General features: G+C 34.6%; 1 protein-coding gene across 2 annotated transcripts in view; it reads left to right on the top strand.

Annotated features, from left to right (window-relative positions):
* The window catches only part of LOC149540587 (Galactose oxidase/kelch repeat superfamily protein), an 83,736-nt gene extending 66,133 nt beyond the window's left edge, over nucleotides 1-17,603 (top strand). Inside the window, exons 11-15 of one of the 2 annotated variants that reach the window (XM_089801683.1) lie at nucleotides 9,053-9,136; nucleotides 9,272-9,673; nucleotides 11,173-11,847; nucleotides 11,965-12,024; nucleotides 17,330-17,603. In XM_089801683.1, coding sequence (XP_089657809.1) covers nucleotides 9,053-9,136; nucleotides 9,272-9,673; nucleotides 11,173-11,847; nucleotides 11,965-12,024; nucleotides 17,330-17,488 — 1,380 coding nt within the window. In that variant the 3' untranslated portion in view covers nucleotides 17,489-17,603. Of the gene's footprint in view, nucleotides 1-9,052; nucleotides 9,137-9,271; nucleotides 9,674-11,172; nucleotides 11,848-11,964; nucleotides 12,025-16,913 lie in introns of both variants that reach the window. The other variant, XM_089801684.1, reaches the window with a different exon arrangement.
* Nucleotides 17,604-17,835: the final 232 nt, after the last annotated feature.

The raw sequence follows: 17,835 nt of genomic DNA, 5'->3' as shown, positions 1-17,835 counted from the left end.
GAACCTCAACGGCTATATTTCAAATTAGGTCAAAAATTGGGATGTAACATTAAGTCTCTCGCTTCCTTCCAATTTTGTTTAGATTTTTTTTTGATGTTGACAAATATGAAGAATGCATGTCTTGTGAAGATTCATATTGGAGATAGGTTTGGGATTTTGTGTTGAGCTCAATATGGATTGTTGTCCAATGAGCTTTAGAGTATATGTTCAATCATTATACTCTTTTGTGGTCATTAGACAATGATAGAGATCTATGTATATCTTTTAGGAATTATTGTTGATTAATTGAAGACTATGATTTGAGAGTTCAAGACTGAGAGCTTAAGAATATAGCTCAAAGCGTCAACTTTCTGAGGGTCAAGAGATAACTTGATGGAGCCCCATTTGGTTCAAGATTTTCTTTTTCAGAATATCTTCTCAAAAATGTGTATTCATATTATATAATCAACATATTTAGTTATGTAAGCCTTAAGGTGGGTACCTAGGGAAAGTTGAATTTAATGATTTTACAATCAATGTAATAATGTGGGTAATGTTGACATAATTTTATTCAACGCGACTTTATTACATTGTGTGGTATGCTTGTTTCATTGTTTGGTATAACTGTTATATTCGTTTCAGTTTGGGAATTGCTGTTGGTAAATGCATTCAAACATGGTTACAGTTGGCATTCTATAAAGACTCCTTATGTTATTGAATCAAATTATCAAACATTCAATCCACTCTTCCAACTCCAAAAGTGCTTGGTACCTCAATGTTAGGAGTGACCTCTATATAACGTGTTTTGTGTTTTCGCGTTTCGTAAGGCATTAGTGATTGGGTTCCCATGGTTTCTTGCTAGCAAAACACAAACGTTTAAGCAACTCATTCCTCAACTCAAAGTCCAACTTAGGTGGTGTAGTCTTAGGCTGATTACAAGCCCTCACACATGATCTACCGTTTGGTTTATTATTCTCAAAACTCTTCTTTTGGGACTGACGAGTAGGAGGTGTAGCCTCAAGGCCAAGCACCATTGGATAGCATCGTGTAGTGTACTAGGCTTGAAAACCCTCAACAACTCTCACATATTAGCATCCAAACCTTCTACAAGCAACATTACCACTCTCTTCTTTGAAATATTAGAAACCATGACAGCAACCTTTTGAAATTCATTGATGTTGCTATAACTCTACTTAATCAGTGCCAACTCACCTAAATACACCTCTATGTCCTTCCCATCAAACCTAGAAATCAACATGTTGTTGAAACTTATAATAGGACTGAATCAATGCATGGTTTGTGACACCAACCCACTATGCTACCAACCATATGTCCCTCCTTTCAAATGCAAGATTTGTCTCCTCTTTTGAAATGGGTTTGAGTGTCAAGAATTTATCCAACTTTTGTACCCCTAGTACGTGCCATGCTTTTCCCACGACCATCAAAATTTGGAAGAGTAAACTTAAGGCTTTCTTATATTCCTTCTGTTGGCTTTGTGGTTTCTATTCTTGTGCTTTCTTCTTATCCTTTCGTTGATTAATGTATATGTTTCCAATGAAATCTCATTTATAGCAGCATCAAGAAGTGTATGATACTCATCATAAACTGCTACAACATTGTAAACCAATGACTGCTCCTCCTCAGGTTGTAGTACGTCTTCTTTGTCCTCAAGTGTGAATGTAGGCTGGAAGGGTCTATCCAAACCACCTGCACCTGTCTTCTAGGAATATGATTACTTGCATTGCTACCATCACCTGAACCATTCTGATTCATTCTGAGAGAATTCATTCATGTTTTATGACATTTGCTGAATAATCGCAATCAACTGCTTTTGTGACTGCATAAATTGTGTCACCATCCGTTGTTGTTCTTGTGCAAGATCATTTAGTATATTCTGTACACTTTTGAGCACCATATCATACTACAATAATAGATAATCGTCTATTATTATTTAATGGTAATCTATTGTAAATATCTAGCTAGCTTTAGCTTTTTTAGCTTTCTCTGTTAGAATAGAATGTTTCTATTCTTTACGATCATTTCCTAAGGAAACATCATTTTATTCTTTTGTATCTAATGACCTTTCAGTCTCTGTTAATAACAAGCATTTTACCAATTACTTCGTAATATATCACCTCTTAATCCTATTTGGAGGACTGTCACTACCTGGATCCATTGATTCAATTTCTGCTACTGCTTTAAGAAGTTGCTTTGCTGCTAATGCTGCTGGAAATGTGTCTTCTTCCTGACATGGACCACCAAACTGAAATTGTCTTTTTCTTTGCTCTCTTTTGTAATACCTATTAACTCTATCACTGATGCTGATTACCCTCCAGTCTGGCAGGATTTTAGGTTTGATACCACTGTAAGTTCCCCAATAAATTATACACCAAAAAATATCCCCTTCTCTTCCGTGGCGAATTGTCAAATTGTAGGCATTAGAGTTATTTTGCATTCTAACTGATATCTAACAAAAATTAAAATCATATAAGTGACTTGTTTGGATAGTTTCTGCTAGCATAAAAGCTCGAATTAATTTTGGATTATCACATTCCAAACTTTGTGTAATTGAGCTTAGATCATTTTAAAGAAATATAAACATCAGAACATAGCATGTGTATTGATGGAAGGCTACTTACACAGTAATATCAAAATCCCAATTGCTGATGACAATAGTAAGTGAAACCAAATACATAAATATGAAGCACAAGTTCTGACCTTACTAACAACAAATTGTTCTGGGATCTGAAACAGAATATTATCTGCAATCTTTAATGTAAGCAGCCATGTTTGAAAGCTTTCTTTTGTGCCACAAGTTTTTTGTTTTTCTCCAGCATACAATGGTCAGTCAGCAATGAACTGTACCTCTCGATAATTAACATATAAGATGCAAATATTCCTCAGTGAGGAGCCACAATGCACTATCAATCTTCACAATCCTTAGGTGGTTGCACAATCTAATTGACTCGTTAGCAATTCTTTCCAAACTCAATTGCTTATTGGATTATGCTGCGTATAGGAGAAGTAGTCTGCAATATTGATTAAGATCTCTATTTCCATACTTCTAGTATATCACCATCCCAAAATGTGTGCACCCAATAATATGATGGGTGGCTTCTCTTAGCAATGGTGGCTAATATATGTCTGGTAAAATGCTTGCAGTCACTTATGAATCAGTACCAGTAAGAGCCATGCCCAGATATAAGACAGAAATTTGTTTGCACACTCAGCTATGCCCTAGAAATTGTTTGGAAATGTTATGGGCTAGCTGGAGCACAATAATAAAAGTGGCCTACTCTTCAATTATTGATGCCAAATTCACAATTTGTATTTGTCTACTTAAAATTCATGCCTGATCATTTTTTCCATGGCGAATTTTGTGGTCTAATGCCCAAATTGAAAGAATAGAGATCGATATAGAATTCCATGACTTTTCTCAAACTTAGCGGACCCCTAGAGTAGATAATGTAATTGCCTAACAGATATTGCGTTATTTTCTATGATCCTCTAATAAAATAAGCTGCCTAATAATATTATGTTTTTCCTTATGAATGATTTTAACTGTTTGGCATATGGTAACCCTGACTTATTAATCCCTCAGAAGTATTACTGCCAGTTCCATAATGAGTCCATCCCCAACATTATTTAATTTATATCATCAATATTTTCCCTTTCCACATCTTTACGATGAAAATTAAACCTATTCACTTTAATCTCTGAATAATAAATCCATATTTCTGAAAATATGTTTAATTTGTAAACTAGATCAAAATATTTGAAATTGTTTTCATGAAAGACTTCACAATTTTTCCATGTAATGAAGTCCAATGTGAATCTTGATGTGAATCCACCCATAGATGGAGTTGGGATTTCATCCAATTCACTTATTGTCCCCGGGGTTTTTGTCCTAGGGCACATTGAAGTCACACAAATAAACTCTCAAGAAATTCGAAAAGTAACAAGTCAAAATATCTTGAAGTGAAAAACTTGTCAACCTTAACTTTTAAAGGGCCATCTAAGTGTTCTAGAAGAATCTGAATTGCCTCCTCTTTATGATTTAATCAATTGGGACAAATTTAAAATAATTTGTCTAATTAATTGGTTCCCTCCGATGCGAATAAAAATACTCCAGATGTCTTAGTTGGATAGTTGCTTGAAAAAGGGAACATTACATCCTGAATACATGGAGTTGTTCTAAAGTGGCGATTCTGAACTGCACCATTGTAAAATTAATCACAAACAGAACGTCCCCTGCTTTATTGCAATAGAATGGAAAGGGCTGTATGCTTGAAAAGAGAAACCTGCAAACAAAGAAGAAAACCTAATAGCATCAACTGAATGACAAGTGTTGGGAAGGATGGAGTTGGATGAGTGCACGAATCAGCATTCCACATGGGCCAACAACATTACATTTACTGCAGATCAGAAAAGCATGCTGAGGATGTGTTACACAATGAAAAGAAATCCAATGAATTTCTCACCTCCAAAGTCAATAATAATTCATTGGGCATATCAACATGGAGGAGACCTAAGACAGGGATAACAATTCTTTTGCAAGGAGGGTAATCCTCTGAAAGTATGACACGATAGATGTCTTTGCATAATGAAAATAAATCCAATGAAACTCTCACCTCCGAAATCAATGATAATTCATGAGGTTGATTAACAGGGAGTTGATTTAAAGATTGGGATAACAATGTGTTTGCAAGGAGGGATTTCGTTGAAAGAATTGCCATCATATTTGATACCCCATTCAGTAGGATGACAATTGAATTTTGTAGAGACTGGATGTTGGGTCATCCATACATTCACAAGAGAATTCCATCCTTTATTGCTTTCCATAAAACAATGACCAAACAAAATCTTTTGTAAATGATGACATAAATGACAAGCTTCTTCAATAATAATATTCAATCTTGTTGATGTTTTGTAGCTTCAGTTGGAGAAATTATATATATATATATATATATATATATATATAAATATAAATATATATATAATGTGAGATATAATATAATATATATATCCTAAATACTATTATTAAGAAAATCATTTGTAGTTGTTAATGGTTGAAACCCAATTAAAGATTGCGCATGAAGAGGCACCTTTTTATGAGACATACCCATGAACGGACATGTCTCCACAAGGTGGAGACATGCTCGCTCATGGATATGTCTATTCATATCCTTTATAATGCAGATCTGATCCCAAGGAAGGACATTGAAATCAATATATGTTCTGCCCTTTGGAGTTTGATGACTACAATTATCAGATTCAGAATTACAAATCAATATTCAATATTGATAAATATTGAATTGTCATTTTATACACATTCGCAGCAATCCTATTTTTAACATAGTATCAAAGCCAGGTTACAATCCTCATTAAATATTTAATATTTGAAGAATATGAGATATCCACACATTAATGTTGGTTGCTGCAAAGAACGTGGAGTCATTTCACAACTTGCTTTGCAGGAGATGTCATATCCAATGCTATGTAGAAGTATATCCTTGAGATATAAGGCGTGAATGTGGGGATGCATGATATGGTGCTTTCTAAGGCCTTATTTCCTTATATGCGGGGATGCATGATATATCCTGGAGACAACCATAGGTTACACCTTGAGCATAGATTGGACGCCGATTATAAGGGACTACAAATTATTGAGAAGAATTTCCTAAATAATGTGATACGGTGATTATCAAAGAGAGTGGTCGGATTTCCTAAGAACTATAGTGAGATTGACATTGGTCAATAGGGTATGCCATTGTTTCTTACAAGATTCCATTCCCACAGTTTGTCAAAGCATGACAGCAAGGTGGTGTAGCAAGAAACTAAAAGTTGTGGTGGGCATGGATTACAAAGATCTTCCAACGTGGGATGAGGAGCTCTCAGATACAAACTCCACGTGCTTTCACTCTCAGTGTTTGCTTGCTATTCCACTATAATCGTTGAGTATCCTGAAAATCTTATATAGTCAAAATCACAAAGAATTAGAAGGGATAGAGGAGAACACATGGTATTGAATATACATGTCTGGTCATTCAACAGATAAGAAGGATGTCCTTTTAGAGAATGCTATTGTAGCATTGAATACAAAATGAGTAGAGACCTCAACATAGATAAAGAGAATTTGAAATTTCACGCAAGTTCTTAATTTGTCATCAAAATTTAAGCACCCATTGGAGAAAAAGATATTGGCATTTGTAACGAATTGCAAAATCAATCTCGGAATTTGGCGTGTTTATTCCAACACCATCAACTTAGTAAAGATATCGACTGTAATGACAATGAAGAAAATAAAGTATCAACGTGCAAGTTTGCATTGATGATTGGGCAGAGTGAAAGATAAATCAAATTACAAACAAGCGAATTCAAAGCCTGCAGCGATCTTTGACCGATAAGAAGGGGACCACGTTGTCTTTGCACGTGGTAAGATACCCGCACCAAACTCCAAGGCATACAAATCGGTAAGGACAACTTATATCCTATATACATGTGCATGATAAATCAAAGTTTGTTTGTTATTATTAGTTATATTCATGGGAGAGTAAATAATGATCTTTAATAGATATAGATTGTAAATTTTCTAACATTGAAGATCTAATATAAGTGCTACCACAAATCTTTTCTAATTTGTTGTATATGGGCCTTCATTGGAGCAATTTGCATTAAGGATGTTGATGTGTAGACAAGTATTCATTATCCTTGAGTATTACATTTATCTACTCACTATTTCTATACGTACTATAAAAGTTTTTTGCCTTGATTTTTTTCCTCTCTTCGGGGATGTTCTTGTAGGAAAAGGAAGATTGATATCAGATTCAGAGGGAGTTTGACACTCATCATAAGTAACACTGGATGAGGAGCTCAAAAAATTGATATTCAGAGGGAGTCTAACAATCCGTGTGTGATTGCATGATTTTAATGGGCCTGCTCCTTGTGTACATCATGAGGAAGTGACGACTTCCAAATGATTATCACTTGTATTTGTTAAAGTAATTAGACCATATCTAAGCATATCTAAGTAATTGTATTTGTATTATGTCTAAGCATATCATGATAGTTTATATCTTGCAAGGTGGATTAAGATCCTTAAGTAGACCATGAGTGTTCATATGGTAAGTATTATTGAGGATACGTGTGTAGCACTGTGTACATACCTTATGAACATTTTGTGTATTTGGTGAATTTCATGCAACTTGATGTTTAGGAGGCCATTACTTAGAGTAGTTAGTGAATATCATGTCACTTTATGTTCAAGAGGCCATTACTCAGAGTACTTGGTGAATATCATGCATCTTGACGTTTAGGAGGCCATTACTCTTGATATAGTGAGATGATATCTAATGGTGAATATCTTCTGATCAAGGATATTATGCTGAGGTAATATGACATCCTATGTTTATCCTCCCTAGCTAAGAGGGCGTGTTGATGTTTTGTAGCTTCTGTTGGATAAATTCTATATTGAAGGAAATCACTTGTAGTTGTTAAAGGTTGAAACCCGAGTAGATACTGGGCACGAAGAGGCACCTTTTCATGAGACATACCCATGAACCTTGTGGAGACATTCCCGCTCATGGATATGTCTATTCATATCCTTTATAATGTGGATCCAATCCAAAAGAAAGACATCGAAATCAATATATGTTTTGCCCTTTGGAGCTCAGTGACTACAATTATCAGATTCAGAATTACAAATCAATATTCAGTATTTATCAATATTAAATTGTCATTTCATACACATTTGGAGCAATCCTATTTTTAACAAATCACCAGTTCTCCAAAAGGTATTAGTGCAAACATCTTGGCATGACAAGGACTCCCCTTCCACTTCCAAATGTTTGAAACCTGACAATCTTTAAACCTTCAAAGATTGCCAGAGCTTCCTGTTTGTTGTGAGTCTTATTTTCCAAAAAAATACTTTTCACAAGGAGTCCTTTATACTCCTGAAACATGACTCTTACACCTGCCAGCTTTGGATTTCCTATAGTAGGACCATTATATTATTTAATAAAAACAAGTTTAGGCTAAGTCAATGTCAGCATTAATGTTTATGCCCTTAATGGGGAAATTAGGCACTTTTTTGTTGTAACTTGCTAGTATTTCTAACTTCCACATGTTTGTTTTCTTTCATATTATACAGCCTCTGGGTGATTTTGTTATATTTTCCTGAACAAAAATACTTTGAAATTTCATTTACACAAGGATATGATAGTATAATGTATATATGTGGACTAAGATGCTAACATGTGGGATTCATCCCTTACGTTAGTTAGATTGAATCAATCAAAGGATAAGTTTGCAATTAATTTTGTTACCTGTTAGTTGCTGCAATGTGTTGTGTTCTTATGGAAGCATCACAGAGGCATTTGGATATTGCAGGTGTTGAAGGTTTCTGTGATGTTTATTTGTTGATTAGAAATCGTAAAGTGCTAGTTCTCTTGCTACTGCAAAAAACTGACGTTTATTTTTCAACTGGTTGAGAAGCTAGTACTTGATGTTTAATTGTTGATTAATGCCAGTAGATGGCCACAGAGCTGATACAGTAAATGAGAACGGATAGTAAAGTTTTGTCATCTTTTGTTTGCTACAAGGTGTTGTGTTCTTGTGCAAGTCACCAGGGTGATTGGAAATAGCAGGTTTTTAAAGTGTACTTGATGTTTAATATTGATGATGGAGCTTAAGATGGCAGTGCAACCTGATTTTATTTAATTAAATTCAATTGGTTAAGAGACATCACTCTTTTGAGACATTATGCGGGTACCAATTTTTATCAATTAATTGGTATAACGAGATTATATTCTTTCTGGTGATTGTTATGTTTGTGTTACATGATTGTTGATCTGAAAACTTGTTTATGACATATAGACATGCTTTAGGAAATTAGTTAGTCCTCTAATCATTGTGTCTTTATTAGTTTTTGTGGAGCAACTATTGATTTCTTGTAAGATAGATCTGTGGTTTATGCAGATTATTTTGGAAACCAACATGAAATTTGAATAGAAATATTTTACCTTTGGATGCATGCTTTTGAATATGGAGCTAATAATTTAGTATTTTTGAGTAGGGGTTCAGTTTAGCAGTAATGGAAAGAAAGGAGGGCACCTTCCTTGTGGCATTTGGAGGTTATAACGGAGAATATTCAAATGAGGTAGGGTGGGAATTTTTTTTGTTGAACAGCCAGTTTTCCTTTCCAGGCCTGCATATACTAGGAGACAATTCATTGGTCCTTGTACATAAACTTATTTATATTATTCTAATGGCACTATCGGATATTGAAGCTTAGGTTGAAGTGTTAGTCACCACGCTGTCGGAAGAAAATGAAGAGAGTTGTGAAATTATACAAAAGGAATCAGAACATAGGGAAGATTCCTCATCAAGCATGCATGAGCAGACTCCCCATGGGTTTGCACCTGTGGTGGCTGGTGGAAAACGTCCTTGCTCTTGGATCACTGTTGCAAAGCAGAACTTGATATCTGCCACAGACCGCCATAGCTCTAGCCAAAGATCTTTCTCAGAGGCATCTGCTGGGAGCCATACCTCTGATATTGCAGGCATTTTACCTCTGCGGAAGTTTTTTGACCAGGAAGAGGACTTAAGCACAGAAATAGTAGCTCAAAGGTCTTCCTGTGAAAGTAGAGAAAACAAATATTTAAGTGAGCCTGTGAAGGAGAGCACAACTATACAGGTAAGGTGATCTTTGTTTCTTCTTTCTGTATCTATAAGTTTTATATACAGTTTGATTACTATTACATTCAAATGGAATAGCTTAAATAACAGAAGCATTATGTGAATTTGAAGGGGTTGATTATTAGATATTCATTAAGAGCTTAACTGACAATTTGAATAGTTTCTGAGAAACAGATGTATTTGTTGATTTTAAGGCCATCCGATGATTTATGTAAAACCATTTTGTGATCTATTTCCGTTTTACAATGGATAAGAACATACTTGCATTTGAAGTACACATATACCCTGATATTTATGGAGCTGGTCTTGTTAGGTCTCTGTGTAAAATACAAGTTCAGACTTTCAAAAGCATACATATAGATAAGGAGCAGTAATCTTAAGTGATTTCTATTACATGTTTTACAGCTGCATTCTCATTTAGGTTTAGTGTAGAAATGTCAATAGTAGATCTCTATGATGCTACACTTTGGTCCATGATGTCAAGCTCTTATAGTCACACCCTGTATTTTCTCTGTTTTTGAGGGAAAAAAATCTTAATTCATGTAATACAATATTGATCTGAATCAAAGACATTGGATTCCTACTCCACATTTCAACTGTCCATATTGATTGAATTTGAGAGCTTCTGGATTAAACTGTGTGCATGTTTTTGTATCAACATTTCAAATCATACTCATCAGGAGAGTAAGCTAGAGAAGAGAAGTGAATTGCAGACCAAACTCACTAAATAGATTTGGGGAGGTTGGGAAGGAAAAGACACAGAAATCAAGACAAAAGAAGAGAAACAAAAAATAAAAAGAGAAATAAATACCAAGAGGGAACAAAAGAAAGAGGTAAGAATTACAACAATAAAGAAGGTTAAAAAGTTAGATTATAGGTAAAATAAAAATTGAATAAACATATTGATAAGAAGGGATATTAAATAAAGGGGGATTGAAGGATGAAGAAGGGAATGTGGGAAATAGAAACAATAAACAAAGGGAAGACCAATTCAAACAAAAAAATTCTTAGGAAAAAAGGACTTGGTAATTAATACACCATTGTATTTGGTTTGTTTAGTTCTTGGGATTACTTTCTGTCTTTTTACATTATTTGTTGTGTTTTTAATATTTTATTAATTCACAGTTATCCTTTTTTTTTTTTCTCAATTTTCAGTTTCTTTGACAAAAAATATATAGTAGTAATGTACTTATCACTGTAAATTGAAAGTATATGCTATTTAGTAATTTACAGTTCAATTGGTCTTAAGTTACCTGTACATCAATGTAGTTTTTTTTTTTTTTTTTTCTAAACTATTATGACCCATTGGTAGTCATTTTACCCTTCTCTTCATGTCTTGCTATATTTGATTTTCACATGAAATTGCGGCATTGTAAGGTTAGCAGTTTGATTACTGTACCATTCATTATCCTTCAGCCAGGTGACTTGTGGCAAATATTGATTGAGCCTTAAATTTTAGTGTGTACGTGTTTATCATATCCATATTGTATGTGTCAGGGAAGTAGACATTTAGAGGAGATGGAAATGACTAGGCAGACAAATACAGTGGTATCTCTTCCTGAAGCTGACTTACACGTTCGTCCTAAATTTGATAACTGCGAAATAATTCAAACAAATGAGAATACCAGTACAGAAATAGAGGAATGCCTAGCTTGGCAGGGAACATATCAAAAATTGGAGCCAAGTTCAAGAAGTCAATGCCTCTCTGAAAGATGTGAACAACTTCCTTTAGAGAAGGCTTCCTGGAATAGGGCTCAATTAGCTCATGATTCACAAGGTGATCATTTTGCGTCAGAAATCGATGTTGAAGCAAACAAAGTAACATGTCCAGAAAAGAGGACGAGATCATTATCAGATGTCCAAGAGCAGTATGAAACAATGCTAGCAGCTGCATTGAAGAAAAATGCTATTACTGAGAATCGATTGTCTACTGCAATAACAAGTAAAGAGGCAGCTGAAAAGAATCTCTCATCTGTTTTAAAACTCCACCAAAAATCGGAGACAGCACTGTCAGAAGCCCTGAAGGAGATTGAACTTTTGAAAGAAAAAGTTGTAGCCGCTGAACTTGGGCAGGAAGAAGCAAACAATCTATCAAATGTTGTCCATGCTGAAAATGTTAGGCTTGAGCATGATATGGCATTCCTTAAGGCAGTTCTGGATGATACTCAAAAGGTATATCTAGTTCATCACACTTTTTAAAATCCAAACAAGGTGGAAGGAAATCATGATCATTTGCACGACTCCATAAAGTAAGCTAATATGTTTATTTTTTTGTCAAATATTGTTTAGGAACTGCATACAACAAGAGGAATTCTTACAGGTGAGAGAACAAGGGCATTTCAACTTCAGGTAATTTGATATTTTCTTATTTTAAATTAAAATTTTGTAGCTAATGTAAAATGTTTGTTTTTATGCCACTAAAGATCAACATATATTTTTTGAGAAAAATTAGTGTAAAATACTAAGTCGATCAGAAAATGTATTCATCAGAAACTCCATAACTTGTATTTTAACTAAGAATTCAATGGTAAAAAGATATCAATTTTTTTCTATGTTACTCTAAAGTCTAAAGGTCTCTAGGAAGCTCTAAAATATTCACATCTTGTTCACAGATTGCAAAATATTGCATATTTGTGGCATCAACATGACTGTGGCACAATATCATGTTTCCCTGGGGGACTGCACCGATGACCCCAACAGTGTGCTCTTGGTGGTATATGTTAAAACACCACTCCTATTGTCAGCTATAAGTTGCTATGTGAGACGTTCGAAGCATGTTGTATGGCATATCTGATATGTATATGGGTGCAGATAGCTGTGAAATGGCAAATACATATCAAATATTTACAGGTGCTATGTTGTTATTTGGACAAAGCCCTGATACAGGAGTGTCATATCCAAGTTGTATCTGCAAGATATGTCACAGTGATAGGAATCTTGTCTGTTTCTGTAATTTTATCCAGGCCGTATTCAACTAAGTCTTGATATAACTCAGTTGTATCTAGATATTTGAGGGCATGTTCTTGTTGTATCTAGTTATGTTTATATGGGCATATATGGCCCTTGATGTGGCTTATCAAGTGTTGATTGCACTAATATATATTTGGACACAATCTTGGCATGATTTTGAATCCATGCCACATCGGCTGTATAATTACTAAGTTACTAGTTTGGGTTCAGGCTTTCGGGTTTGGGAAATATATTATTTTGGGTTTGCCGATATATAAAACTCATAGATATATACAGGCTTGCAGCAGTAATTAGGCTCAAAATCTATCATAATTCTAACAGTCTAACATAGCAAAATACACCACCTTATTAGCATTCAAATGTTACTCAAACTTGACTATCATGATAAATATTAAAGCTCAAAAAAAATAATGTAAAGTTTCGACAATTAGGTATAATTGATCAAATATCATAAAGTCATAAAAGTTATCATCATCTTCATCCCTAATAGACGATCTATGCTGCGGTAATCATAAGAACCACAAATTGTTCTAGTGGCATTGGCAGTACCACTGGCATTAGCATTGGCACTAACCCTCTCATGCTCACTAGTTGGCTCATAGTCATCGTCAACTTCAAATACAACAAAGTGAGAAGTGGAAGCATCCAAGTACTCTTTGGCTTGATAGTCCACTTCTTTGTCTCCCCTTCTTTGTAGGCACTCTAGAAGCCACACATTTCAATGCACAAATACAAAGTCCTCTGCCTTTCTTGAGTCTAGTTTGTTTGCACTTATTCAGTGTATGGAGAAGTATGTGCTCCAATTCCTCTTAGATGTAGGTCTACAAGCAACCTATCAAGACCAAGTTAGAGAGTTAAGAGTTACAAAATTAACAAATTTAAATGATAAATGGAATATTAGTCACCTGTCTAAAGTTCTGCTTTGAATGGCACTTTTGGCCACTCTGTGTGATTCCCTGCTCTCCCTCTCTCTTTGCATCCTTCCAGCAGTGGTGATGGTTCCCACAGCAATGGAAAATCTGGTGCACCTGCCTCCATGAGTGCAGTCTTCAGTCCATTGATCTCTTATGTGTAGAGGTCAAAGCTTGTGCTTCAGGTAAGGACAAAAAATGGATGGCCCTCTGTAGGTTGAAGATGATAAGGCGGCGGTGGTGCCATCATCCCTTGCGGTTTTTTCTTTACCAAAGGATGAGTTGCAACTTTTTTCCCTGCGGCTTGGTTTGCTTTTTCATTCTCATATATGGAAAGCTTTTATCATTTGAAATGGGACAAAAATTGATGCTTTGGTTCAGGATACTGCTTTGATACCATTGCAGTATACATTTGTCTTTCCTGACTTTTTGAGGTCTTCTGTTTGGTTGAAGATATTTGAGTTGAAACTAAGGCAAGTGGACACAGAAGGGATAACAATATTGCAGCAATGGAACAAGAGATAACTCTTCAAAACAAAAAAATTACGGAAATGTCCGCAATCAACGATACTTTCATAATTGGATTACAAAATATCATCAGTCTTTAACACCCATAAACTGATATGGTAGAAATACCCATTTTATTTGAATGATGAAAAGTATGATTGTGCAATTAAAACATCAATCTGGCAGCCCCAATGTGAATGCCGCACTTCCAAATGCCATCCAATCTGCTTGTAAGATTACAGTCCAACAGTAAGCAGGCCTAGATGATCCCAAACAGCAAAGAAATCCAGAAAAATCCTAGATGTCCTCTTAAACTCCCTATTTTTTTGCGGGGAAGTTGTCATGAGTTGGACTTGACTCTGCTCTTTGTATAGACAAAAATGTCTGGCTAAAAATGTTGATGCAAGTAAAACGTTGATTAAAATGGAATTTTCACATGTTTTTTGCCATAAAACTATGCATTTTCTTTTTCAATGTGTCAGTTTTTATTTTTATACATCTTCTAACTGAATTTTACAAAAATTGTATAGATCAGGAACATTAAGGATTTAGTATAAAACCATGATTAGCCAACCATGGAAGCCATAAAAACCATGCTAGTAAAATCCTAATCACAACGAACAAGGCTATCAAAACCAAATACAAAATAAACAACAAATTTGCAAACCTAATTTATGCGTTCCTTTGATGGCACCTCATTGCTTTTTCTTTCTCCTGTAATTTGATATGTTATTCTTTGTTGACAAATGCAAAATGCCAAAAAGCAAGGAGGATTAATTTGACAACATTTCGACAAGGGTCCTAGAAAATTGTAGTTGCTAAAAATGAGTCTAAAGTAAAACGGCTCAATTTATAGATTCCCAAGTTGAAAATGAATGGATAAGGGAAATGAAAAATCCAAAGGACAAAATAAAATAAAACAAAAGGAATAGGAGAAGAAAATTAAACATTTGTATTGAATAATTTCCTCCAAATTAGAAAAAAAAAAATGAAAAGATATGTGGGAAAGAAGGGCCAAAGGTCAATAATATTGCAAAGCCCAATTGCCACTTCCCTCTAAAATGACTAAAAGACAACTGAATATTGCATATTGAGTTGTACTACAAAATGACAAAGGACAGAAATAAATAAGATTTATTTATTTCGAAGGGGACATGCAAGGAAATAGGAGAATTAATTAAATTATTAATACACCAGGGACAAAATTGTAATAACAAACAAATTGGCCAAATCTAGTGCGAAAAAAGCCATGATGCAAATCCTGATCAATTGAGCTTGAAACAACACCTCCCATTGTTGAATAAACTGGATTAAATAGTCATCTTAAGCTCCTTAACCCAATTCATTAGGCAACAGGAACTTGCTAAACATGATAATATTCACCATGCAGATAGTGCTTAGGAAGGGGAAATTACGAAAGATCCTTATTCTGCTTTATTCTACTGCAAAGGATATCTCTTTTTTCCGTACTGGTGTGATGCTTGTGGTTTGAGTTGAAGAAGAATCTTGCTTGTAGGTGCCTCTAGATAACCTGCAACTTTTGTAACTCTGGTTGGAAAGAGTTTCTGCAGTAACCTCAATAAAAAATGCATTGTGGCTTCTCTAAACTCATTGATCGCAATCGGTGTGGTTGCATGTCTGCTCCAAAAGCCACGTGTGTGTGTTATGTCAGTTTTATGCCTCTTTCTTTTTGCTGTATGCATTTCAGGTCTAGGTCAAAATAATTTTAGGCATTTGTTTTTATTTAAATTGTTATTTCTATAAATTTAAAGTTACTCACTGAGCAGAACAATATAGGCCATCAGACATCTTATAGGCCTACCCAAACAAGGATTTGGCAGACTCATGGGAAAAAACCGAGTCTGATAAATATGGTTGGAAAGAGTTATATCATAGTTAAATTCATATCTGTTTGGTTTACTTGAGATTTTCTTCCAACTTACACGTTTCACATTCTTCTTGGGAAAATTGTGGTTAATCTAAACTGATCAGCATTTGCAAACCAGAAAACATTTCTGAATTGATATATATATCTGGTTTAATATATAAATTAAGCCTTATAATATTGTTTTCAATGTTGGTTTCGAGTTCCAGTTTGCAAAGATGCTTTTTTCATATAACCAGAATGATATTTGCAATGGTACACTTTTAGAAACATTTTATAAATTAGGATATTTACAGGTTTTGTATGCAACTCTCTTGTAGAAATAAAAGTTCAAACTCATTTGATTTGATGTTAATTAACTTAAGAAGAGTTCCACAATCCATTTGATCATTGCATACAAATACTTCTGGTTTTTTTATTGTGTGTGTGTTTTTAACATAATCATTTTGGATCACACTCCATGATCCATCATCAGGATGAAAGAGCATGCAGGAGATATAACACAATTTATATCTCCTGCATGCTCTTTCATCCTGACGATGGATCATGGAGTGTGATTACACAATAAAAAGACCAGAGTACTTGTATGCATTGATGTTAATTATTGGTCTTAATGACAAATCTGTAGCTTCAATTGGATGGGGTAAAACCCGCAATGTCTATTGTGCATTGAGCCTACCTTCTCTTGATACTTTTCGTTAGATGTTACTCCTAGAGCGATTTATATGTCTGCTGATTGAATGATAAAGAAATACTACACAGTTAAATCCTGATAGCAATATCATAATATGGCTTGTTGTGGAAAAATATCTACTACTTATCAAAGAAATACTAGTTTTTAGGTTCTCAGGCTGCTCAGAGGTTTCTATTTGAAGATGTATTTAGACATGTTTATCTCGGTCTTTTCAAGTTTGCATCTTTTGTTGTTGTGTATTCTCTCCAATGTTAGAATTGTTGATGTGCAGGTTGAGGTTTTTCAACTGAGACAGAAGTTGCAGTCAGCAGAGAATCGGTCATCCACTCCCAAAAAATCTTATCAGATATAATTTTTAAAATAGTTACGATCTGCAATGAGTGTTGCTGACACTCTTTCATGTGGTTAATTAATGATTGCATTTTTTTTCTGGGGGACTAGTACGGGAGTCCTCTCTGAGTGTAAAATTGTTTTCTTGACAACACAAACGAGTTCTCAAGAATTAATGTAGTAGAGAATATGTTCTAGTGTGTATATGATGAGGCAAAGTAAGGTGCTTTTTCTGTTTTTGCTAATCACAGAGTAGGTTTGATCAATTAACATGAAGTTGGAAAAATCAAGTTAGCTCCAGAATTTTCTAATTTTCTCAGAATGAAGTAATCTTTTGAAATTTCCCATCGCTTGCAGGGACTTTGTTCATTTATCATGGAGCAATCTCCAAGGAGGTCACATCAGACAGCAGTAGAAAATTGTAGAAATCCTTACTCTCTTTTCAACACCAAAATTCCGTTATTCTTTTGCACACATTGGATGAGTTCTGTAACTGTATTGCAAGGGGTTTTATAGTGCTTGCAGATTCATTACAGTTTATGAATTTGAAACGAAATGGGCCTAATTTCTTGTAACTTAGATTCACAGTTAATCTTGAAGCTTCATAATGCAATGTTGAGCTGTTTCACCATGAGAATTTAAAAATTGATGAAAAATTGGATCTAGTTTGAATGGCAACAATAAGATTTTACTTAAAAAGTAGAACCTGTAATCTTAGATTAGTAAATTTAATTTTAATCAGAGCAACGATATGTGTACTCTGAGTTTGTATTCACAAAGTACTTTTTTTTTGGTAATTGTTTTTATAATATTACGTATAATTAGTCTTAAAGCTGAACTTAATAATTCTAAGTGCTCTGTTC

Source organism: Cupressus sempervirens, chromosome 9 (genome assembly GCF_028749045.1).
Source record: "Cupressus sempervirens isolate cs-2001-9-10 chromosome 9, ASM2874904v1, whole genome shotgun sequence".
NCBI classification, from domain to species: domain Eukaryota; kingdom Viridiplantae; phylum Streptophyta; class Pinopsida; order Cupressales; family Cupressaceae; genus Cupressus; species Cupressus sempervirens.
Note: the sequence above shows the minus strand (reverse complement) of the source record. Positions and strands in the feature narration are given on the sequence as shown.